At 40.3% G+C, this 23,506-nt stretch overlaps 3 protein-coding genes across 10 annotated transcripts in view; all 3 read right to left on the reverse strand.

Annotated features, from left to right (window-relative positions):
• Positions 1 to 1,293, reverse strand: part of abcc8 (ATP-binding cassette, sub-family C (CFTR/MRP), member 8) — a 50,528-nt gene extending 49,235 nt beyond the window's left edge. For 2 of the 6 annotated variants that reach the window (XM_065956683.1, XM_065956682.1), the window contains exon 1: positions 889 to 1,293. In XM_065956683.1, coding sequence (XP_065812755.1) covers positions 889 to 909 — 21 coding nt within the window. In that variant the 5' untranslated portion in view covers positions 910 to 1,293. The remainder of the gene's footprint in view (positions 1 to 888) is intronic. The other 4 variants (XM_065956685.1, XM_020641452.3, XM_020641446.3 and 1 more) reach the window with 3 other exon arrangements.
• A 739-nt stretch (positions 1,294 to 2,032) lies between these two features.
• ush1c (Usher syndrome 1C) lies at positions 2,033 to 23,064 on the reverse strand. Its single transcript, XM_020641273.3, has 20 exons — positions 22,913 to 23,064; positions 20,609 to 20,676; positions 18,828 to 18,971; positions 18,501 to 18,639; positions 17,029 to 17,137; positions 16,907 to 16,931; positions 16,739 to 16,796; positions 16,446 to 16,634; positions 16,293 to 16,352; positions 15,938 to 15,994; positions 14,473 to 14,615; positions 13,166 to 13,231; positions 12,908 to 13,065; positions 12,681 to 12,736; positions 5,834 to 5,875; positions 5,112 to 5,165; positions 4,917 to 5,016; positions 4,246 to 4,355; positions 4,006 to 4,061; positions 2,033 to 2,436 (listed from the first exon to the last, which is right to left on the reverse strand). Exons 1-20 carry the CDS (start codon positions 22,946 to 22,948, stop codon positions 2,424 to 2,426), a joined length of 1,683 nt encoding a protein of 560 aa, XP_020496929.2. The 5' UTR covers positions 22,949 to 23,064; the 3' UTR covers positions 2,033 to 2,423.
• Positions 6,091 to 12,674, reverse strand: LOC136179678 (harmonin-like). 3 transcript variants are annotated; one of them, XM_065956687.1, is made up of 7 exons: positions 12,332 to 12,674; positions 11,948 to 12,112; positions 11,725 to 11,841; positions 9,802 to 10,587; positions 9,155 to 9,208; positions 8,543 to 8,668; positions 6,091 to 6,853 (listed from the first exon to the last, which is right to left on the reverse strand). In XM_065956687.1, the coding sequence occupies exons 2-7, from the start codon at positions 12,032 to 12,034 to the stop codon at positions 6,746 to 6,748; spliced, it is 1,278 nt and encodes a 425-aa protein (XP_065812759.1). In that variant the 5' UTR covers positions 12,035 to 12,112; positions 12,332 to 12,674; the 3' UTR covers positions 6,091 to 6,745. The 3 variants fall into 3 exon arrangements, with proteins under 3 accessions (XP_065812759.1, XP_065812758.1, XP_065812760.1); XM_065956686.1 differs by having other exon boundaries at positions 11,948 to 12,674; XM_065956688.1 differs by lacking the exon at positions 9,155 to 9,208 and having other exon boundaries at positions 11,948 to 12,674.
• Positions 23,065 to 23,506: the final 442 nt, after the last annotated feature.

The following is a 23,506-nucleotide window of genomic DNA, read 5'->3' on the forward strand; positions in this document are numbered from 1 at the left end:
TCACTGTGCCATTGACTAAACAGATGTTTATGGGTGGGTTTCCCCCAGTGGCCTAAATAAGAATGAATCTCATGTTGGCAGCATCATGACTTAACTAAAGATTTCTTCCTGCATTGTGTCTGTACTTCTGTCATCTTTTCTGCCAGGATAAATGGCCGGCTTACGGTGCCGTGGTGGCCTACATCAGAGATTAGCCCTGTCCATCACTGGATCGCCTGGGGACAGTTAAAGCATCAGTGTAGTGCAGAATAAAAGAGGCTGAGTGGAGGAGCAGCAGCCTCTCAGAGAGACCTTTAGAAAAAGGGAAAAAGCATGCAAAAGCAACTTGTTTTGGTTTAGTTTGAAATAGCTTGTCACACCATAGCACTAACACGTTTCTAAATAGAGACTTCTCTGCAGCTTGTATTGTGATGATTGGATCTGTAGGAGTAAAGTACAGGGTAGGAGGTGGATATTGAATCGTGTATTGACTCTCTCTCTCACCTATCCACAGAAGGATGAGGGGTTGCTTTATGAAATGCATTTCATCTGAATGGCAGTTTGTTACCACCATGTAACAGCACCTCCAATATTTCACACTCCCCCATAATTTGCTTGTAGAAATGAACCCTGCATGATTCCCATTGATATATGATCACATTACAGCACACACTGGGATCCATTGACAAACTCTGACCTAGAATGACTCACAGCGTCATTAAATTGTGTTTTAACAGCAGATACAATTATGCAAATAATATTTATGTGCGTGTAATTGGGAAATAAATCGTGATTTTATTGCTTTGCTGTGCAAGTTCTTTAAATGCTCACAGAGCCGTGCAGCATATATTCGAAGTGAAAGTATCGATCTGTGTGATTCAGCAGGTGACACAGGCATATAGCACTTACCGGTTTATATCGTGAGATCATCGTGCTTCCGTGGTTTTTCTCTGACTCCTAAGAGATTTCACATCCGAGAGAAAATGAGAGAGGTTAAGTCCCCAAATGTATAGTCTGTCATGTGTTCAGGATGCTGTACACCTCTGGCTGTCCCACTCGCGTTTGACCCTCCGGAGCGCACGCGGTGGTTTGAGGGTGGAGACAAGGAGCTGTCCACGGTCCTGAACCCGGGGACCGAGGAGGAGGAGGAGGAGGAGATGGAGAAGGAGGAGGAGGAGAGAAGGGGGGCACCTCTTCCAGCTAAGGCCACCTGTGGTCTCTGTCTTGAACCTTCGGTCGGTAGGTTAGTGTGGCATGGGTCGCTCCATCAAACACAACACAGGGGTCGATACGACGCTAAAGGTAGCAGCAGTCACGTATGCCATCATGAAGCGGAGTGGATTACTGCACACAGAGGTTATATAACCGAGAAGTGGGATACTGCACAGCCAACAACACATGTAACATTACATGACGAGTGGCCTAGTCCCTCGAGTCAGTGTTTCCTCTGAAAGATGACCTCATTTAACCAGCATAAACTCTTATAAATCTGATCAAGGCAAATAACATTCATATTCATTTAAAGCAGAATGATAAACACAGTTGGGACTCTCTTATTCACTGAGTTATATTCAACAAGGAGCACTGTTGCCCCCTGTGGTCGGTTAAATATGAAACTGTGTGGATCTCCATGCTTGGATTAAACGGATGCAGAAACACTTGTGAGACTGCAGACAAAGAACATGAGAAAATTCCCAAGCAAGAAGGTAAAGAACTATTTAAATATAAGCTTCATCTGAATGAGCAGAATATGCTTTATCAACCTTTGAAACATTGTAATGTGACTGGACATAAAGTCATGATGGCTTATATATTGGTTCAGCACTCTTTTTGACCAAGTAAACAAGGAGAAGAAATATGAACTGATATAAATGTATGAAAAAGGACAAAATCCTACACCTAATGTTGATTTTATTTTCTGGAAATGCTACTTATGTCGTCACAGTGTTGCTTTTTTGTACCCCTGCAACAGCTGCCTGTAATGTAGTGTTGAGGGGCGGAAAGCGCAGCAGAGGGAGCAGAAAATCTATATTCAAGACAGATAACCAGTGTGTGAGTGAAAGCAGAGGTTTATTGGACTGAAAGCCACATTAAAGAGTGGATGTTGCTTACAGTTTTCCTGTTTTAATTTGAGCATGTCTACACATGTCTGAAGGAGGAAAGGGTCAGGCTGCGTGTACATAAAAGAGAATAACCATGTTGATGAGGAAGACTACAGGACAGAAGACTGAATCATTTTTAACAACACAAGACAGTAAGAGAGCGTGTTGTCTGCGTGGAGTGAACATCAAGGTTTAATTTAAGGAAAAACATCAAAAGAAACAGACAAAATAAAATCTTCAGCTCATTGTTAACAGGCGGTGATGACAAGTGATGAACATAAATGTGGATCAATAAAAAATCTTCTTTATCAGACTGGTTTTCTTGGCAGGCTGTTGATGAGTCTAGAAGAATGTTCTGAAAGAATAAAAGAGAAAAAAATAATGTTATTCTTGCAATGTATGTGATACGCATATTAATGTAACATGTACGATACGAGAGGATCTACTCTTACAGTAGTGCCAAATAAAATGAGTTGAACCTGCCACAGAAACTTTCCCAAAGGGACTAGAATCTTTAGGGCGTACTCAGTGCTCCACAGCAGGGGATGGGGATGGAATTAAATCCTGAGGATTTTAGTTGATCCCTCTAAAAAATCCCTGCAGATTGAGTACTTAATGAATATACAGAGACTTTGAGGTGGGAATCACATCACTAAACATTTCTTAAAGGACAAGTACTTGCAGTATGCAGGACTCACATGTAAACAGACTCATTTGCCAATTCTTCACAGGACATTGGTGGAAATGCAGAACACAATGGGCTGGAGAATCCTTTAAATTAGTTAAGAGTAGTTCCTTGACCTACAAATCCTTCTTTAGGTGGAAAAGCAGCAGCTTTAGGAAAGCAATTTTCCATGCATGCTGAAGTCACTGCATATTACACACAATCACACATGCAGGCTAGTTTTAAAAACACAAGACAACTAGGGCAAAACTGTGCCCTAGATTCCTTGTTTTTCTTCCGCAGTTGTTTAATAAACCAGCCCTATCATGAATAAAACCCTAGTATAATATACATTTCTCTGCAGCAGAGAAGGAATCCTCACTACAGTACTATCTGGAGTCATTCAATGTGTCACTAAGTGTGATAGTTTGTCAGAATATGTAACAGTCCCTCTGAACAACATCAATCAGAACAACTGCTGAAGGCTGGCAGGAGTTACAGGCAGCATCTATGAGCGTCCATGACCTGACACAACAGGAAAATACCAAAGAGGTCAACATGTACATATGTGTTTATAAACAGCTCAGTGGGTCAGGGTGTTGGCAGATATATGGTGTGCTGGGTCACTGATTGCATTAACTGCAAAAGTCTTCACCCAAATAGCATGGCTGTGTTGCTGCAGATGCCTCAAACAGTAAAAGGAATAGGAATAGTAAAAGGAAAACTGCATGCTGTATAAGGTGTCTACATATTGTCACGCTAGTCTTTTGTGGAAATACCAAAACAGTTACCCATAAATCTCTCTTGTTCACAAAGGGCAATAGAGAAATCACAAATACAATCTGCTGGTATGCTCTCTTCTGATTGATAGCAGGAGACTGCCACATGTGCTTAAAAAGAAAAGGGGCCAAACAAAAGCAAACAGCACACCAAACATCCCCTCTGTGACGTGCAGTGAGGAAGAGGAGGAGGTCAGGTGGATTACCAGAATGAAGGGTGAGGTAGGAGGAGAGGGAGGACTAGTGCTGAAGCAGGTAGCCGTGTCTGTACAGAGTAGCACTGCCTTCAAACACCTTTCTGTTCTCAGCAGGACTGACTGATGCTGACTTAGGGCTGCATACACATGCACACACACACACAGCCACACATTGTAACTATTCAGACCTGGATTATCACAATGACACCTCACGTGTGCATTTCAATTAAAGTATAAAATGTATGATACACATTTAAACAGGAATAATACACATGAATGCTTACACTTCATCTTCATATGCTTTCGGAGGGGAAACAGCAATGACGACATCGATCCAGTCCTAAAGAGAAAAACATTAGTAACCTTTATTTTGTGCTTCACAGCCTGACTGAATCTGCACTTCAGAGTGTGACAACAACAAGCACAAACTATAAATCAGGTTGGATTGAGTTTAAGTGCAATCAATAAAAACAGCTCAGCTAGCAGTGTATTATTTAAAAAGTGTAAGGATTTCATTCTCCTACCCCTCCACTATTCCAGGCTCGAGCCAGAAAGTTTTGTCCCTCAGTCAATGAAGCATCGATCAGGATTTTCCCATTCACAGCCATGAGTTCATCCCCGGCTACCATGCCACCTACACACATACACATGAGACACAGTTCATTTTCAAACATAAAGATGGAAATAAGACTAGCATGTGACATGTATTTTAACTGTTTTCACAAGGAGGTGTCCTGATATTGTGCATGGAGACAGCATTAACAATATATTAATAACGTGCAATTCAGAGCACAATCTGTACATGCGTACATTACAAAATCATTTTCTTTGTCGGACATTGGGACTTAAATGTATTCGCAGTGCAAACAATCGTCTGGGATCCTGCCAAAACAGCTGGTTGAGAACAATATCTTAGAGCCCAATGAACCATGCAGCACCTTCCCTTAATCAAGGTTTAATATTTGGTCCTGGATTAAAATGGATTGGAGAGGTGCAGTTTTATCTTCATGTTGACTTTCTAAGATGTAGTTTATAGCGCTGTTTGAATTGTATTGTGCTCTACTAAGTGAGTGTTGTAATGTTGCATATATTTCTTATATTCCCTTTAACATACTGAAATCGTAATGGCAAAAGACACAGATCGAAAGCAAAGATGTTATAAAGTTAAGATATTTCATAATATACATGAACTGACCGTGCTGATCTGCAGCTCCACCCTCATACACAGAAGACACCACCAGCTTCCCCAAAGGAGAGTCTGCTCCTCCCTCCAGAGCAACATCGAGCTGTCCCGTCTTAACAACCAAAAACATCAACATTAATGCTTTAGAAAGTATCTCTATTAAACCTGATAAGAATCATCAATAAACTGAGAAGATGCACTCAGTACCTTTTTAATTCTCAGCAGTCTCACATCTCGCCCGTCTATCTGGTCGGCGGAGAACTATTATCAAAGAAAGCATTGAAGAAGATAAAGTAAATGAAGTCGTCAACATAAAGAATAGCTTCCTATTCTGAATAACGCTCACCATCAACAACAAAAACCTGCAAACAAAACAAAAACAAGAACCTCAGCTAACTATTCAACATTATCAGGGTTTTTTCTAACCTTGGATTATACCCCTTACAACGTGAGTACTGCTTTTATACAATTATTTACTGTTTTTAAATATATTTTAATGGGTATAATTTAATATATTTGACCTAACTATCTACAAGAAGTTTGCTTTTATTTGCTATTATGAAACTAGAAAATCGACCCATCTTCTCCTCTGAACTTGGGGAGTTAATGCATTTGAAGTGTAGTTGTGTTGAGTAATTATAGGCTTTGTTTGTATTATTCATTAAATACGACTCTTGATGTAACAGAACTCTCAATGGCTGCTCTGGGAATAAGGTCAACACATTCTTTAAGCAACCTTTAGAAACATTTGCTGTTTTGGTTCATTGATCCTCATTTCCTCAGACACAATGTTTACATTTCTAACTAGCAGCACTTAATAACACTTGTAAGATGTGTGAGACTGTCTTTGTAAAACAGATTTTAAACTGCCAGATATCTGTTGCATTTTCAGCACTTTTGTTTTACCAAAGAGATTATGCATACAATACCATGGAGTGGGGATCAAACTCTTCCTCGTATTTCTGAAATCCCTGAAAGAGAATCAACACGTGGCTTGTTAAAACTTCATTTCTGAATTATGAGTTTACAAGTAAGATGTAAAGGAATAAAAGAATATTTGTAAAATCTCTGTGAATGACACCTAAAAGTGCTTTGCCAGATTTCCTTTGACAACCTTTTTTTTTTTTTATGAAGTTAATGCCTCCCTGAATAAACAGAAAGCATGGAGACAGTCAGGGTCATGAACTGAAAGCACAGTGGATTTTAATCCTCCCATTTTAATTCAGTTAGGACAAAAAATAAACAGGATCACACACCCAGGTATTTAATCTCAAGGGAAACAAAACAAAGAATCCCAAAAGGACATCACATTTATCTAGCGAGGATGACATTTAAATAAACACACACAGATAAGTGTTCATATCATGTTGTTGAGCAAACACTCAACATTTGACATGATACATGAAGTCACACATATTGTTGGTTCTGCACAGAAAGCCAAACAATAAAATGTACCCTGGCATTTGGTGAAATGGAAACAATAAATCAAATGAGAGTAATGGTCCCTTTTTCTAAGCAAAGTGCAGCTAACGCAGAAATAATCACATCATTAAGTGTAAATAAAAAACAACATCTGTTTCCAGTGAACATTAAAACCAACATAATAACACTGAGACCACAACTCTGTGATATGCATTCCCTCACCACATGTTCACAGTGCTGTTTGTTAAAAATCAATAAAAATGCAGTCATGCATAAGCTTCACATCTGGACCTTAAAGCCACCAGAGAGAGGACATGATGAAAAAAACAACAGAAGAGCCATCACTCAGGCTCCAGCCAACAGGAGGAAACGTGATGTGTAAGCAAGAAAGGAGAAGAGAGAATCCGGAGAAAAGGCACTCAGGAGTAGTAATTAAGAGGGGGGTGATAGCTATGGATTACTTGTCGTTTGGTGTTTGATTTAAAAGAGGAGTTGAACGGCACCATCCGTTTCAACATTTCTGGAGGCTGAAACAGAAGACAGGGAAACAGTTTAACAAGCAGAACAAAAACACCCTCACTTCTATTTTTTAAATATTTTCTTTTCATTGTGCATGAAGTTTTAAGTTTGTTTTTTCTCCACTGAAGACTCCAACAATGAGTGATTGCTGTTACTTGTGTGGCTTAGAAAATAAGTATATGTGCAGAACACTGAGGTGAGCCAAACATTATTCAAACAGGAGAACATTTGGTTTTAATTATTTTCAGTCAGGTGTCAAAAAACACAAGTTTGACTTCTTGGTATTAGAAAAACATGAAGATGAATGTGGGATTGGTTCAAATAAATATCCTTGCCCATGTTTATTTCCTTGAAGCAATATGTTAGTGCAACAGTGAGCTGGTTGATTCTTAATATTTTGTGGACATCAGTGGAGGTCCAGCAGACGTAAAAAAAAAACAACTATTTTAAGTTACATAGACAATACATGCTTGGAGAATAAACCAGTAGGTTTTAGTTTCTCTGTGATTTCTTGATAATAAAAAATGTTGAGTAATGACCATGTTCGCATAACGGACATTTCCTCTGATGCCACGCTCAGGGTGGGAAGCTTGAATGCTGTTAGTTTTTCATACTGTTGTGTTTCAGGGTATCTTATGTATCGTTTTTTTTTTTTTACAGCTTTTTGATACATCCTCAAATAAACAGACAATAAAAAGTGAAAAGTTAAGGGAAATGTGGTCATATCTAACATTTAAACATGTTACAGTAAAGCTAGGACGTGACTGAACGCTAACATTTGCTGTTGTCTAGCAACAGTTAATGGATTATATCAAATATGTTGTCTTTATCTTGAAATACAGCCCCATATCCCTCCAGATTTTCATCTTCAACTTTAATTTTTGTTGCATATCAATTAAAAAGTTGTTAATTGATATCGATTGTCAGTTGTATTTTCAATACTGTATTACAACATAACAGAATTTGACCTTCCCACGTGATGTCAGAGAAAAATGGCTGCCTTGTGAAGACTTATCTTTAACCCTTAAACCCATTTTCCCAGGCTGATGACCGGAATCCTTTGTAATTACCACTGAGAATTGTTTACCACAGTCTGTGGAGCTAAAGTGCAGAAGACCTGGCAGAAAACATTACTTCAATCAGCAGTCATTTTCTTCAATATTTCCAATTCAGTTTGTTAAATCAACATTTCGAACAGAGTTTCATAACATTAATAAAACCGTTGTGTGCTGCAGGGAAAGTAAATGATTTTTGGATTTCTATCCTTCAACTTCTGCACTCATGGGGCTGCTCACTAATGTGTTTAACCTACAGCTGTGGAGGTGTTTAGGAGCTGAAGGTAGGAGTGTGTGTCTGTGCTGTATAGTTCACAAGAGTGTGTGTTGTTAATGTGAGGAAAAGGGTTTCTGCAAAATGTTTCTCTAAAGTAAATGCAGTTTGAAAAATAAATCTGTTACATAAGAGCATTTTGCTAGGAGCTAGAAATGACTCCTATGTAATCTAATAACTATAAATCTGTTTTTTGGTTGAACAGCTGGACAGTCTGGACGACTCAGCAGGACTCAGACAAAAGAGGTAGGGATTAATCCCTTAACCTCCTGATGGCATTCTGTGTCAGATATCTGAATGATTTATAGCCTTATTAAGCAGAAACAAGGTTTTGTACTGGAAGGAGGTGTGCAGGATTCATACAGTACCAGGCCGTCAGAGCGAAGTGCAGTTCTGTGTGGATCTGGGCGGTGGGTCTGGGACTGGGGCAGCATGACGGGTTTGGACATGACGGGGGTCTGACGCCTCTGGTTGGGGGGACTAGGAGCTAGTTGCTAATAGGGGAAAAACATGTTTCCATGAAAAATCTGAGTATCGGTTCATATTTAAACAAAATATGTCCACATGATATGTTTTTGAACAAGAGCTTCTTTTGTGTGAGGATAGTATGACTCCAGAGCTGTTCCAAAACCTTTTTCTATTCTGATGCCTTGACTATTGACCAATAACAAGTTATTTCTATACCAGCAGGTTTATAAAGTACATATTAGTATTGGCAAAACACTGATTGTTCACCTTTTGCTAGTTTAAACTAAACTCACAGTCTGAGCTAGAAGCACACTGTTGTTGTTGTTTGTTCTCTTCATAAGATAATAAAAGTGCCAATACAACTAAACTATGGCATTATTTGGATCTGTGCACTGATACTTGCTGAAATAGAACTACATTTTGGGCAGTCAATAACGTTATTGGTCTCTGAACAACTCAATGAATTTTCAAATGTTTGGCAAAAAAATCAAACAACAGGAAACTTAACTTACCAAGGGAGTGCTTGCACTTGAAATTCGGCTGGCATGGGAAGTATTTCTCAAAACCTAAACCACAGTAAAATAAAATGAATCTTTCTGCCCCCTGGCATAAACAGAGCACTGCAGGAATGTCAGTCTCCAGTATTTACTCCCAGTCTCTCAGACGTCAGAGCATGGCCTAGGTTTCAGGGGGAGTCACTGCTGGGAAATGTTACAACTCTCAGAACTAATTCAAGCAGACACATTATTAGTTCCCACTACGCACATCAGACCATGCAAGCCAGACTCCGCTCAGTGAAACAATTCACACAGCTACGAGCAAACATCGATAACATTAACTGCATCTCTGAATGCATTTCCCACAGCCAGACCAAAAAACTGTAAATCAATGACAATCCAATTCCGTCATGCTAATGCAGTGTATTGCCCTGTCCTCATGCATAAAACATCCACATACAGAACATGCACATGCACATAAACCTGTGAATTACAGGGCATCAAGTTCTGCAGCCTTGAAAATGTATTATCTCTGTCAGCTGTCTACATTTTTATTTCAACTGCTGACGCAACTGAATGGAAAAAAACATCATTGCCAACTACACATTACAAAAGAAAAAGAAAAAAAGAAAAAGGAACAATTTCACATGAGCATGTCTGACCTTCGGGCTGGATGGGTAGGACATTTCACTGGTGTTGGATGAGTAAATCCCTCCTCTCGGGAGGTATCCACCCGCCTCCCACTCACTCCTGCGCTCTGGAGGACTAGGAGGGTGTTGAAAGTGATGATGCTGTCGAAACCCGCTTAGGGTTCCCACTCGCTCCTCTGAGTGTTGTGGGGGTGGTGGAGGCGGGGGAGGAGGAGGTGGTGGAGGAGGAGGGGGTGGGGGAGGAGGTGGGCGAGGAGCAGGCTGAGGAGATGATGGAGGCCAAGAAGACTGAGGTGGAGGAGGAAGATGAGATGACGGTGAGCGAGGAGGTTTGGAAGCATGAGGGTGGGGCTGTGGGTGATGGTGGGGCTGTGGGTGATGGTGGGGCTGTGGGTGATGGTGATGGTGAGGGTGGGGCTGTGGGTGATGGTGAGGGTGGGGCTGCGAGTGAGGGTGAGGGTGAGGCCTGCGTCCCTTGTTGTTCAAGTTGGAGGGGGCAGAAGGAGGTCTTCCAGCAGCACGGGGAGAAGGAGGTCGTTGCTGTGGCACTGCCCGAGAGGAAGGAGGGGAGTAGTTGGGTATGGTGGGGTTCAGTTTGGGTGAGGGTGGAGGGAGAGGTAGGGGAGGGGGAGGCTGGCTGGTACTGGGCTGGGTGGGGGCAAGTCTCTTAAGAGGGCCCCTCAGGCTCTGATCTACCTCGTCCAGGTTGATGTCATCAAGATCAGTGGTGGCGAGGTGGAGGCCGCCAGGGAAACGCTTCACCCTCGGCTCAGAGGCAGGAGAGCGGGGCGGGGAGAGCTTAAAGTCACAATGAGAAAATGCACAGAACATAAAGTTTCACCTTCTGTGTTAATTATGTTATTGACCATTTGAACATTTCAGCCAAATACCACCAGCAGAATTGTGTCCTGTTCCAGGTTCTTCTTTTGTCCAAGCTGACAGGATGACAATTATAGTACAGGGAAAGGTCACCTGAGGAAAACTGTTTGTACCTAGATTGTATTATATTATCTGTTGTCTGTCTACCTGTTTGTCTGTTTTGTCTATATCCATCTCTCTCTTTCTGTCTCTGTATCGCAGCAGATGGCTGTTCACCATCAGGCTGGTTCTGTTCGGGGCTTTGTGCCTGATTAGAGCATCTACTTGCTTGTCACTGTTGTTAAGTGCTTGCCCCTTGGTGGATAAATGTTTTGTCTCTGTAAAGAATATTACAAAGAGTACAGTCTATGTGCAAAGTGTTATGTTTGTGATTTGGCTCATTGGTTAATTTAGTGGTAGTCTCCATGTAAAATTAATACAAAAATATGTAAGAGATGAAAGTGTGTTGTTTTAATCATCTCCACTTCAATTACTACGCTGACGTCTTTTCTAGGGGGTTGCATTTGCTGCAAAACATGTTATTCTAAGTGTAGGAGCTATTAGAAAATGTTAATATACTTATTCATAATAGAAATCATAAAACTTAGCATTATTAGTTCACCATCAGAAGGACTGAACTCAATAAGTCATACTGTTTGGTATTTGTTGGAGTGGTTAAGAAAAACTATAGCTCCAACATTCACTCTGTCAGTCTGAACTTTTTAGATTTTCATTTAAATAAATTCACAAATGTAATTCATTTTACATTCATATGTAACTTTTAAGTGTGTTTGATAGGGAAGAAATGTTAATATAAAGTGAAAATAAAGTTCTATTTATACAATAAATGACAAACTGGTAATGGCAGTAATCTTCCTCTTTTACTGAATTTGGATTGGTGACAAAAAAAGAACGAACAGAGAGTGCTTCTGAACTCTCCAGCCCCGCATCATTTCACCCAGTAGCTCACTGCTGTTTCAAGTGTCAATATGCTTTTTGAAGACATAAACAGAAGGTCGTCCACTGAACGTAGCAGGAAAAACGTAACTTTAGCAGTTCTGTGCTTTCTCCCTTTACCTCTGGGGATTCGTTCTCCACACATGAAATCTGCTCCATCCTAGTCTGACAAAGACGCTCCACCCAGTGCTGCACCTTCTCCGACTCCTCCAGGTCTTCTCTCTCAGTCTCGGAAACCTGGTACAAAGGCAAAGCCCGAGCAGCATTTTACCGATACAAGTTAGCCCTAAGCACACATATTCACATACAACTCCACAATTATCATAATCTCCTCTCTTCATACCTCCTGGACCAGCCGATTGATCTTCAGCTGCTTCTCTCGTTCATACATCTCCTCCTTCTCCTTGGCAAGTTTCAACTCAAACTCCATCTCCTTCTTGTTTTTCCGAAGCTCCTGCAGTGTGTCTGTGTTGGACACTTTCTTCTTTTTCTTCTTCTTCTCTCCTTTCTGAGGTGTTATCAGTTAGTCAGAAAAGTGCAGGGGACGGGCCCAATCTGCTTCACACCCCACAGCATGACATGCACATCTAGCTAGTGACACCAGACTATGTACCAATGTTCAAATCACAGCAAAACTCAAGATTAAAACATCCAAACTGCCACACCGTCATGATAATGACCCGTTAATACAATGAACACCACACAGAACTCAGTGAGTAGACTCTACCTTGCTTGACAGCAGTTTCCCCTCATATCGATAAAACCATCCAAATGCTAAGGACGGAGATGGACACAGGTCACTATTAATGTTCCAAAAACACTTCAAAACTACAGTTAAATACCCACAACACACCACACCAGGAGAAAAACGAAAGATTCCATATAAGCCTGCTCCATGGAGTCACAATGAATTTTGTTTGCAAACAAGGCATCTTGTGTGATTTCAGAAATCTTTCCCTGTTGTGTTTTTCATTTTGGTTGTCAAAGGAAATCCAGCACTTGTCTTAAAGGGACTTTTTCAGGTTAGTTTGAACATCCTCCGACAACAGCTGTGGCAGCTGAGGCTCCAGACTCACTTGTCCGTCCTGCTCTTCCTCCCCGTCTTCCTCTGTGAAAGAGCTGGCTCCGTCAGCTTGAGAGTTGAGACCATAAACAGCAGCACAGCACACAGAAGTGACAGAAAGAGAGCATGCAGAGGTGTGAGGAAACAAGGTGAAGCACGCAGGAGTTACTTCTAAAAACAAAGTGTTTTTAGAAGAGAAGTAAATACTTTAAGAACAAAGTTTAATTCAGGTGTTCTTACGTGAACTCTTTGACTTTGGACTTGTCGAGGTTTTCTTATCATGGGGGGGAGGTGAGGGGCTCTTCCGACCGTGGGGGCTCTTAGGGCTCTTAGGCCTGTCTTTGGCTCCCCAGTCCTCCTCCCATTCTCTGTCCTGCTTCCTCTCCACAGCCTCGATTCTGCAGAGGAAGACAAAACAAGGAGAGAGATTCCTTCAACATGCCTCAAAAAACACAACAAATGGACTCTTTTTAGGGACATTTAAAATGAGTTACTTACTTCTCCATCTCCTTCTTGTAGCGCTTCTCTTCCTCCTCAGTTTTCTGAGAGATCTCCATCTGTCTCCTGTTTAACAAATGGTTAATATAGAAAACAGAACACAACGTGCTACAGTACTATCTATACAGTAACTGCAGTTTCTAGCCGCTAGTGAGAGCCTCAATCCTACATATGATATGCAGTCCCATATTTCATCCCCAGATATTGTCGGCATCAAAGCCCAGAGAAAATCGAGTGTGGCCTTTGAATTTAAAATGCCTTTGAAGAAATCATTTAGAATATTGAACAAAAATCAATATAGTGATGTCACTATGGAGTAATAAAAGTGAAATTCAATGGATTGATATATGCAGATGTGATTGTGAAGCATTTTCCCAGGAAAAAGGGAAATAATCTTTGTTCATGCTGGAATAGTATTCTGTTTCTCTGTCAATGGTGTGTGTTGTGAGCAGACAAAGCACTTGATGTCAGTTTTAGATCGACTGCTGCACCCCAAGCTAACGATCGGCCCTGTTGCTGGTTCACTTTGTGCTCGTTTTCAGCTGAAAACACAGCTACTCTCTCAGAATAATCAGAAAATCTGAGCCTTCCAGCCGAAAGTGGAAATAAAGCGACAGGCTGTCATTTATGTTAAGCTGTAACAAATTGTCTTTCCATAGACACACACTTGCTTTAAGACAGTTTTTTTAAATTGAGTGAAATTCATTTAAGGGTGAGGATGCGAGAGTAGAGTCATTCTCACATCTGCACTCACTGTGTTAATTGTGTGTGTGTGTGTGTGTGTGTGTGTGTGTGTGTGTGTGTGTGTGTGTGTGTAAACACTAATGTTAACTGCTCATTACAATTAAGCTTAACTCATCACTGATAATGTGAAGGTCACTATGGGGAAAGGATTACATTAACCATAGTGTGTGTGTGTGTGTGTGTGTGTGTTTTTTTGTGAGCCATTGTGTGAGAATCACTGATGTCTCTCATTAGTTTTAAATAGTAACTTCATTTACACCATCAAATCAACCTAATTTTAAAAGGGGTCAAATACTGTGTGTGCATCAGGATATTTCCTTAGCAGTCAAAACTGAGAGACATTTGCTTATGTTCAGTGACATCACTAGAGTTGATGAGTAGGTAGCTGTAATTTCTTACGACGTCTTTTAGAACTAAATTTGATGAAGAACCTGCACTGCCAAGGAGCCAAGTTGTTCAACTTCAAAATTAAAAACTATGAAGTGTCCATACATCACAACAAAGACACTAAAACATCTCTCTTTTCAACTGGCACAAGACGTCCTTTAGAGATGAACACTCACTGCCGCTCCTTCTCCTGCTGCTCTTTCAGGATTTTGTTGGTCTCTAAAGCCACCCTCTTCTGATGCATCAGCTCTTGTCGGTCCAGCTCCCTGCGGGCCTCCACTGCTAGACGCTCCTCATCTGTCATAAACAGATCGCTGCCCTGACAGAGGGAGAAACACCAGAGAAGATAATTAGGGGCACACATTGTGCACAGCAGGGGTCCTCAGAGTTTTGGGATCTGGATCCAAAACAGCGTTCCAAACGGGGAGAGAAATGAAAAATAAAAACGTTACGTCTATGTGGGAGGAAAGAGGCAAGATGTGTGGTGAATATTTATTTCAGTCGACAAAGTTCTGCTTTGATATCAGAGATCAATTCGTCACATGAAAGCTGTGATTCTTTCATCTCTGAACCCAGACTTGAATTTTAAGAACCTTGAATGGTGGATGTACTGCACAAGTAAAAAATGATTTCACAAACACACAAATGAACAGCTGAGACAGGCACCCAGAGAAAACAGTAAATAAGATGGTACTGCTTCTCTCCATTACAGCACCAGGAACTGAATACCCCGGCCAACAACCTGTCCAATGACTTGACTGATGATGATGATTATTGCTTTGGCACACATCCGAGCTTAGACACAGGCTGGGTTCTCTGATGTCTAAAAAAAATAAGGCACATAAATCTGTGCGGTGCAGGACTGCAAAGGGAGGACAGATGATCCCTGAACTGTGTTCACTTCTGAGGAAAATTTATTTCCCAATAAGTGCTAATGTGATGGAGCAGATTTTCAACGGTATTCCAGGTTTTTTATTACCTACATCTCATTTTGGGATACTCATCAAAATATACACAATAATTCTTTATAGACACTTTTTTCAGTCAGTTTGTTTTATTAACTGTACAGTGTGTTTTCTCACATCTCATATTTGAATAGTAAAATACATATTGAGGTGCATGAAACATGTAAATCTCTAGGAATATGCCTGAATGTAAATAGTTTATATGCTTAAACAGAGTGACACAAATGTCACCTGTACTTGGATTAATTAAAAAAACATGGAGGGTTGAGAGTTATATGTATATTAAACACGGTGCTGTAACAGGATAAGTTGAAGTGAATTCAACAAAAGTCAGAGTTTGAGAAGTTTTGTAAGAAACAACTTGACACTAATGATACTGAAAGAGATAGTGTTGAATTTTTCTTAAAATATTAAGTTTGATTCAATATAACACAATTAAGGGGCGCCGGTGGCCTAGTGGTTAGTGCGCCATGTACAGAGGTTTAAGTCCTCAAGCGGGCAGCCCGGGGTTGAATGTGACCTGTGGCTCCTTTGCCACATGTCATTCTCCACTCTCTCTCTCTCCCTGATTTCTGATGCTATCCACTGTCCTGTGTCTCTAATAAAGGCATAAAAAGCCCCAAAATAAATCTTACAAAAAAAAAAAAAAGAGAACACCATTGAGAGTTGTACTTACAGCGCCTGTCAGGACAGTAATGGTCAGACTCCTGCTGCTCTTCAGGACTTTCACAGCCTGGAAACATAATGTATAAAAAAGCGTATTATCAAAACAGAACAGAAGAATATGCCAAGTTGTAAAATTATCTCAAACTTCTGATTAATAATTTAAACTCTCCTTTCTCCATAAGCAACTTTGAAAAAATAACATTTCTGCTGGATAAAGTCTGTAAGTAAAATGTAGGACGAAAAATACCATCGATGTAAGGATACACCTTTAAGCAGACACCTTCATAGGACCTTGGTTGCAAAATATTAATATAGCTTTGGACTCCTGATGCCATTTCTGCAAATATTAAAGCAGTTATATTCACCTCTTTGTGGTCTGTATTGGTAAAATCCACCCCGTTCACCTCCACTATCTGATCCCCAACCTACATGTAGGGATGAAGCACACAGAGTTGACAGGAAGCAGGTGTGTGAGGCTTTTACGAGTATGACATGTTCTAGTCATTTTGATAAATCACCTCCAGTCCAACTTCTGCAGAGAGGGAGCCTGGCTTCACGTTACTGATGTAGATCCCAGGTTTCTGCGTCGGACCACTGGAGATGCTGATGCCCATACCCTTGGTGCCCGCAAGGCTGAGAAAAACCTTCTTCTCTTTGATTTCTTTTCCTCCAATGGACGCCAAGCCTGCAACACTGCTTTTTTTCTCCTGGGGCCACACAGAAACCGAGAAAACAAAATGAAATCTGCTTTTGTGACACAAGTTTTGAGACTGAAGGTGTCAAAGAGAAAAGACTAAATCGGGCCTCTCACCCCTGACTCAGACACAAACTGGTCCACAAACTGCCACTTGAGGGGTTCATCTGATGAGCTGGAAGAGTGAAAAAAAGAGAGAAGATAATAAACTATGCATTGCCATGGTCATCTAAGCAAAGCAACACTACATGAGCAAGAGGAAACTAGTATTATCAATTCCCTCACCTTTTCACTGGGATCATCCCCACGTCTGTACACAACAGAAACACAAACAGAGAAAACGAATCAAATCAATGAAAATTGTGAGCGATCTGTTCAGTTGAAGGAAGAGTTTGTGTTGGACGTACGTTTGACTTTGAGGGACACAATCTTCTTAGTCTTGATGAGACTGATGACCTCCTCGTGGATGCAAGAGGAGATGGAGTATCCGTTGATGCGCACAATCTCATCACCGACCTATAAATCAACACAGGATAAGATATCAGTGATGACAACTTGGGCTTCAATATCTTAAACAGAATCATAGATTGAATACATTAGAGTCAGAAAATATCGTATTTCATCAGTAAGATTTTATGTGATTTATGTAACTGATTAATGAATCTCTTCTTTAAAGTGACGTCCAATCAAAGAGCCGGAAAACTCAACATCAAAGGTATTTACCTAAAAGATTAAGTTTGGATTTTACAATTACCTTGTTAAATGTTAATTCTACATACATGCCAACATAGTCATTTATTATACATATACACATGGAAACCTGCTTATACTGTACATGTTGTCTTTTCTGCTGTTTTTCTATATTGAATGTGTTTTCAACTCGTTAATTTGGCTCTTATATGTGAGAAGGCGTAATCAGGGACATGGATGAAATTTAGCCAAAGCAAGACACCGTTTACATCACATCTGTTATTCATAATCAGTTTGTAACAATGTTTTCATTTATAGTCCCCTTTAAATAAACAGGAAAATACATGCCTCCAAATACTACATAGTGTTTTGTTTTTTTTCATCAAAGCTTTTTGTTTGACAGGATTAGTGTTCATTGTTTTCAGTGTAAGCAGACTATACAATTTGAATACAGCATACAGTTGTTTTTCACCACTTTTGCTATTTCATAAAATGGATAACCTTTTCGTTTGCCTGGTTTTCCAACTCCACGCTCATGTTCTATATTGATTCAACCTTGACCTATAATATTTTTGCCTTGTATGATGACTGTTTTTCTGCAGGTTTAGGACAGATCACAGAGACATTACTACCCTTACATAGGATGTAGCTGTATACTACTACATGTCAGTCAGTGACACTACATGTCAAACAATGACTCAGAGGCAAAACAGATAGTCAACTCATCTAAATAACTCATCAGAGGAACTCCAAACAGGACATTACCTTTTTAATTCATGAAAAGGATATTTCTTTGATTTTATTGTATTGAGTGATAAAATGAATGATCTTTATGGACATGATGTCATATTACTTCACCTAGTGAAACCTGGTATTATGACCTCTAAGACCAAGCCACAGAAAGCAGTGTTTATACACAGGAACACTCTGTAACTGATTGCAAAAAGTATTAGTATTTTTATTTAACCTTTATTTAACCAGGTAACAACCCACTGAGATCCAGACCTCATTCACAGGGGTGACCTGGCCTACTTTAAAATGACTACTTTTATGACTGAAAGTATTCCTACATTATTATATTCAAAGAGCAGTTTGGCACTTTAACTAAAAGGCACAAAAGTAGTTGATGGAATAAGAGAGGGAATAAGAATTATACTATAATAAAGTGGAAACCAGCACATTCAACAACCTGAAGGCCGACGTTCGCGGCCTGACCGTCTTTGACCATCTGTGAAATGTAGAGACCACAGCAAAACTCCAGCCCCCCTCGGACACTCAGACCCAGCCCATCACGATGTGTCCGATCCAAACGCACCTCCTTGAGCTTCCTGCATGATCACGCAGAGAGAGCAGACAAAAGGCAGGATAAGAACAGATGTATTAGCATCGTAGAATTTAGAAAGAGGGTCAGATGGTTTTATTAAAGATTGCACGGGTGATGTTTTGGGATATGATGGGTAAACGTTTCATTCTAAATATAAGTACGTTTCCTTTTTGTACGGTATGGTACACTCACCGTGACCTCTTGGGGGTGAGCAGGTCGTACTCCACCTGGTGTTTGAGTGGAATAAGAGGTCGGATGGCATCAAACAGCGGCAGGCGCTTTGGTTCATTAATGACCAGCTTCAGGTCCCCAACCAGCACCTGCAAATCCATCGACCTGGAAGAGGAGATTTTTAAGTTTCAGTTTTTCTACCTTCTGGGGAGAAATGATCAGGTCCTCTTTTCTAGACCAGGTAACTTTCTACAACACAATTCACTTTTCAAGCACGTGAAAAAGTTCTCTGTTGGGGAACCACGGCATGTTGTGAAGTTGAACTAAAATAAAAACAAGGCATTTAAGTTGTTGATTATAATGTACACAGCTGAAAGATATCAGCTGCATAAAATAATGAGACAAAAAACTAAAATGGACTAAATAAATATAAATATTAATAAAATAATATAAATCTACTTTGATAAAACAACACCAAGAAATACACCTTTAAATGTACTGAAGTCTTTCTAGATTTCTTTGTAATCACGTGTGTGGATATCGTTGAGGATTCTCTGTAAATTGTTCCAAAGGACTAATAGAGCACAAGGACATCTGGTCCCAAAAGCACTGCACTGTATGTAGAGCTTCAGAGTCCAAAGGACCATAAATCAATCTAAATCTGGAGGAAACGTATACAGTTATATACTCCCAATGTTTGAAGCAAACGCAAAGCCATGTTTTGTTTATTTACTTAAAAGGTTTTAAATGTGACAATGAGTCTTGAGGGCAATTACATTAATGACTGTCACAGGATTTTTAATCAACCATGAGATGATGAAGTCCTTTCTTTAAAAGACTACTACAACTTAGCCGTGCACTCTTACTAAACAGCTGGAGTCATAATGGAGATTTTAAAAAGTGTCCAAAGTGTAGCAAAACCCAAGATATTATCTGTTCTATAACGTACACGGTCCTTACTTGTCAAAATGCAGTGTCAACATAACCCACAAAACAGTTGAGACAGAGGTTCATGGTGATGTACTAAGCTAGTCAAGCCTTAATCTCAATCAAAGGTGAAGAAGTTACTACTGAGGTTTTGTAAGCTGTCTTTTCTTTACTCTACATTCCTTAGACTTTAGATCTTTACACAAAGTCTGACTTGACTTCAATGACACGACTCAAGGCTGTCGATCTAAATCACACAAAGGTTGATGTGAGATTCTCTTTTCATGTCTTTCTTTGAAAAACATACAAGTTAAATAACTGTGTTATCTCAAACTAATGGAAAAAGAAACCAATCTTGTTCTTCCACAACTCACTTTAAGACAAAAGGTGAGCAGAACAGCACTTAGAGGAGTAAAAATAAAGAGCTGCTGTACAAAATCTGTCTACCTGGCCTCCTCTTTAAATTATTAATAGGAGCCATTTCAGCCTGTTTGGACGATGAACATAAAAAGAGCTTTTGTGGCGAACTGGCCAGGCTTGTCGGAACGCAGTGGAAACTGATCAGAGGCTTAACCAGTGGGGCCGCAGAGCTCTGCCTCTGTACCAAGATGAATTGAAACCTAGACCTTTAGCCCCCCCCCCGCCCCCGCCCCGGCCCGTTCCCCTCCCCAGAGCTGTTATCAGAAAACCTGACAGAGTTTTTGGAATATGAAGGTGACATGATAGGAGCTTTTGAAACCAAAATGTTAAATGTTTGAAGCAAGTAACACTGGCAATTGAGCATCATTTAACCTGTAGCTATAATAGTGTACAGCTTTCATTTTAATGACTGATTTTTTGTGAAACCACACTGCTCGGGGACAGGCTGTACTCACTGGTGATACATTCGGAGGACATCGTAGAGGTAATCCTTCTCTGCTTCATTCTCAATCAGCAACTCCACCTGCAAGAAAGGACAAACATTTGCTACAATCCTTCTTCTCAGCCCACAAACACAAACTGAATCTCTCTCCTGGGGTCCTGTCAACACCACAGGGGGTGAACAACCTGTGTGTGCGTGTCTCTATATGTGTGTGTCTCTGTGTGTGTGTGTGTGCAGGAGGCATACAGACCTGATGGCGGCTCAGATGCAGCAGAATGGTTTTGAGAAAACGCTTCGGCCAATCACTGATGTAACACATTTCACTGAACTAACAAATCCTTTAGCTACAAGTAAAACTTTAGGATGCCAAGATGCCTCAGACTTTAAGCAATGGACTTCTCTTCTCTAAGCATCAAACCACTGGGAGGAGCTAAGAAGAGGCTGCAGAAGGAAGGTCAGCCGTGTCATCTTACATCTTAGACACAAACAGAGGTGAACGTTCACACCCAACATTCACAGGCACGCACACACGTTTACATGTAAATGCTTCATCAATATTACGGGAAATTATTCATCAGAACATGTCCTTTCCACATACAACATTTTGAAGGACAACTCTCTTAAGTATTTTTTACTTCTAGGTTGGATCATTTTATTGCATACTATCAGGCTGCTCTGACGAGTCTCTAAAGACTCTTCAAATGGTCCAAAATGCAGCAGCACATAGACTTGACTAGAACTTAGAAAAGAGATCAGATTTCTCCCTCATTAGCTTATTTGCACTAGCCTCGTAAAAACTAGAATACAATTTAAAAATCTTCATAACACACAAAGGGCTCACAATGGTCATCCCCTCATAGTGCCCTTTTAAACAATGTGCTCCCAGAATGCAGACCTGTGGTGCCTAAAGTCTCTAAAAGTAGTATGGGAGGCAGTTTCTTCAATTATCAGAACCCCTCCTGAGGAATCATCTACCAGTTCGGGTCTGTGAGGCAGACATCCTCTTTTTCTGATAAGGCAGCTTCAAATTTTTACTTTTATATAAAGTAAGGGCTGACTCAGGTTCAGACCAGTCCCTTGTTATGCTGGGCTAGACTGCCGTGGGACTTGATACACTGAACTCCTGTCTCCTTCACTTTCATTTCCCTTTAAGTCGTGATACAAACTTTATATTTTCCAGGGTGTTTTTGTGCTTCCTTGTCTCGCAGGTTCCTGTGGACATTTGTTGGGACCGCCTGCTACCATGTATCTGCTTGACCCCACTGCTAAAAGTATTATCAGTCATATCTATATTTCCATTAGTTGTTTTGTTAGTCATTTTTCTACAGTAACAATTTGCATTGCTATGTTATAGATTTTTTTTTTCCTTGACCATGCTATGAGGTCACTGTAAGGGTGTGTGTGACATGTTGTTTATAACCATCATAAATGTCTCAGGAAGTGACACACAGTCAGCTCACATGCAGACTTTGGCACCATAAACCAGTAAGGTTAGAACAGACACCCATTTACAAAATGCAATGTCTAGTTTAGAAGATCAAATGGATCCTAAAGACAAAGCACAAAGATTGCAGTAGGCCTACAGAAAACAAAGAATCAGTCAGGGATTGCTTGTAAATGAAAAAAAAAAAACAGTTAAGAAGAGATGAAGAACGACTGCACACTCTCAAGCACATGCAGTAACGATTACTTCCCTGAAAGAAACAAAGCCTGATTGTGCTGTGTTGGCCCCTCAGCCCCTTATTAAAACTCTAAATTGTCCCATCTCTTCCGCTCCACTGCTCATCTCTGACATATTATCTGATGCTCTGATGCCCTTTGTGAGAAGCCTGTAATAGTCTATGTGACCCTGCCTGCCTGCCTGTGTGTGTGTGTGTGCAGCACAGATGGCTGTGTGATGATACATGCTCTTGGGGTTGAAAACGCCCTGAACGTATCATGTTCCTTCCTTTGTTATTTTTTACTCATAGTTACCTTCCCAGGTAGTTATCAGCCAACACCAACCATATAACATTATATCTTTTACACAAAGCATAGATCAAATAATAGCCTAAACTATGGAATGTTTACCTGGGCCAGAAAATGAAGAAATTATAGGAAAAACACAGTAAAATGTCCATCAAAACTGTTACTTGAAATGTCTTGCTAAATGTAACTGTTTCTTTTTTTTGTGAGGCTGTCGCTCAGGCCTGTGTCTGCGTAACATCCCACTGAGAGACACCTGAGCCACTGAAGTGACAACAGGTAAAGAAAATATTACGAGCCTTTCGAGATATTTCTTCGATTTCGGAAGAGAAAAATAATATTTGCATCTTACCTTGTGCCTAAACTCTCGAGCAACTTTCCGCTCCATCGCTGAGGGGTATTAGCAAACGGAGAAGAGATCCCAGTGTCGGTGAAGTTTGACAGGAGGTGCTGAACCGGGGTCAGGATGTCAAGCTGGACTAGTAAACTGAGAGCATCCGGCTAAGATTTTCAATGTAAGACGACAACCTTCAAGGATAAACTGGTTTTGAACATTCGCCTACAATAACGAAGATGAACTCTTAAAATATATAAACAATCCTCATCTTGGGTCTCAAGTTAAATGTCAGCTTAATGTATTTCTGCTTCTCCCTACACTTAAAATGTAATCCTTTATTTAGAAAGGACAAAGGCCTGCGTGCTATTTTTTTTGTTGTTGTTGCAAACTTGACAAAACTGTAAACATCTGCGTTTGGAGGACTGAAAAAAAGCAGGAGGACTTTTTTCACTGAGCAAGACAATTTAGTTTTTCAAGGCATTAAAAGTTGTCTCTCATAGGCTACCAGTTAAACACTAAAGGCCTAGCTCTGGATTTTATAATTCTAACAAATGTAGGATTTTTTCAGCATATCAATGGTAGGCTACGTAGGCTTATGACATTATATTA

This window comes from Labrus bergylta, chromosome 7 (genome assembly GCF_963930695.1).
Source record: "Labrus bergylta chromosome 7, fLabBer1.1, whole genome shotgun sequence".
NCBI classification, from domain to species: Eukaryota; Metazoa; Chordata; class Actinopteri; order Labriformes; family Labridae; genus Labrus; species Labrus bergylta.

What these genes read in the sequence shown, in the direction of transcription:
- LOC136179678 (XM_065956687.1), bottom strand. Translation starts at nt 12,034, where the DNA reads ATGGAGTTTGAGTTGAAACTTGCCAAGGAGAAGGAGGAGATGTATGAA. An exon ending in CCTACCCATCCAGCCCGAAG is followed by an intron (nt 9,209 to 9,801) that starts GTCAGACATGCT and finishes ACTGTGGTTTAG; the next exon opens with GTTTTGAGAAATACTTCCCA. An exon ending in CACTTCGCTCTGACGGCCTG is followed by an intron (nt 6,854 to 8,542) that starts GTACTGTATGAA and finishes CTTCTGTTTCAG; the next exon opens with CCTCCAGAAATGTTGAAACG.
- ush1c (XM_020641273.3), bottom strand. Translation starts at nt 22,948, where the DNA reads ATGGAGCGGAAAGTTGCTCGAGAGTTTAGGCACAAG. An exon ending in GTCCTCCGAATGTATCACCA is followed by an intron (nt 18,972 to 20,608) that starts GTGAGTACAGCC and finishes CTCCTCTTCCAG; the next exon opens with GTCGATGGATTTGCAGGTGC. An exon ending in CCGCGAACGTCGGCCTTCAG is followed by an intron (nt 17,138 to 18,500) that starts GTTGTTGAATGT and finishes GTTGATTTATAG; the next exon opens with GTCGGTGATGAGATTGTGCG.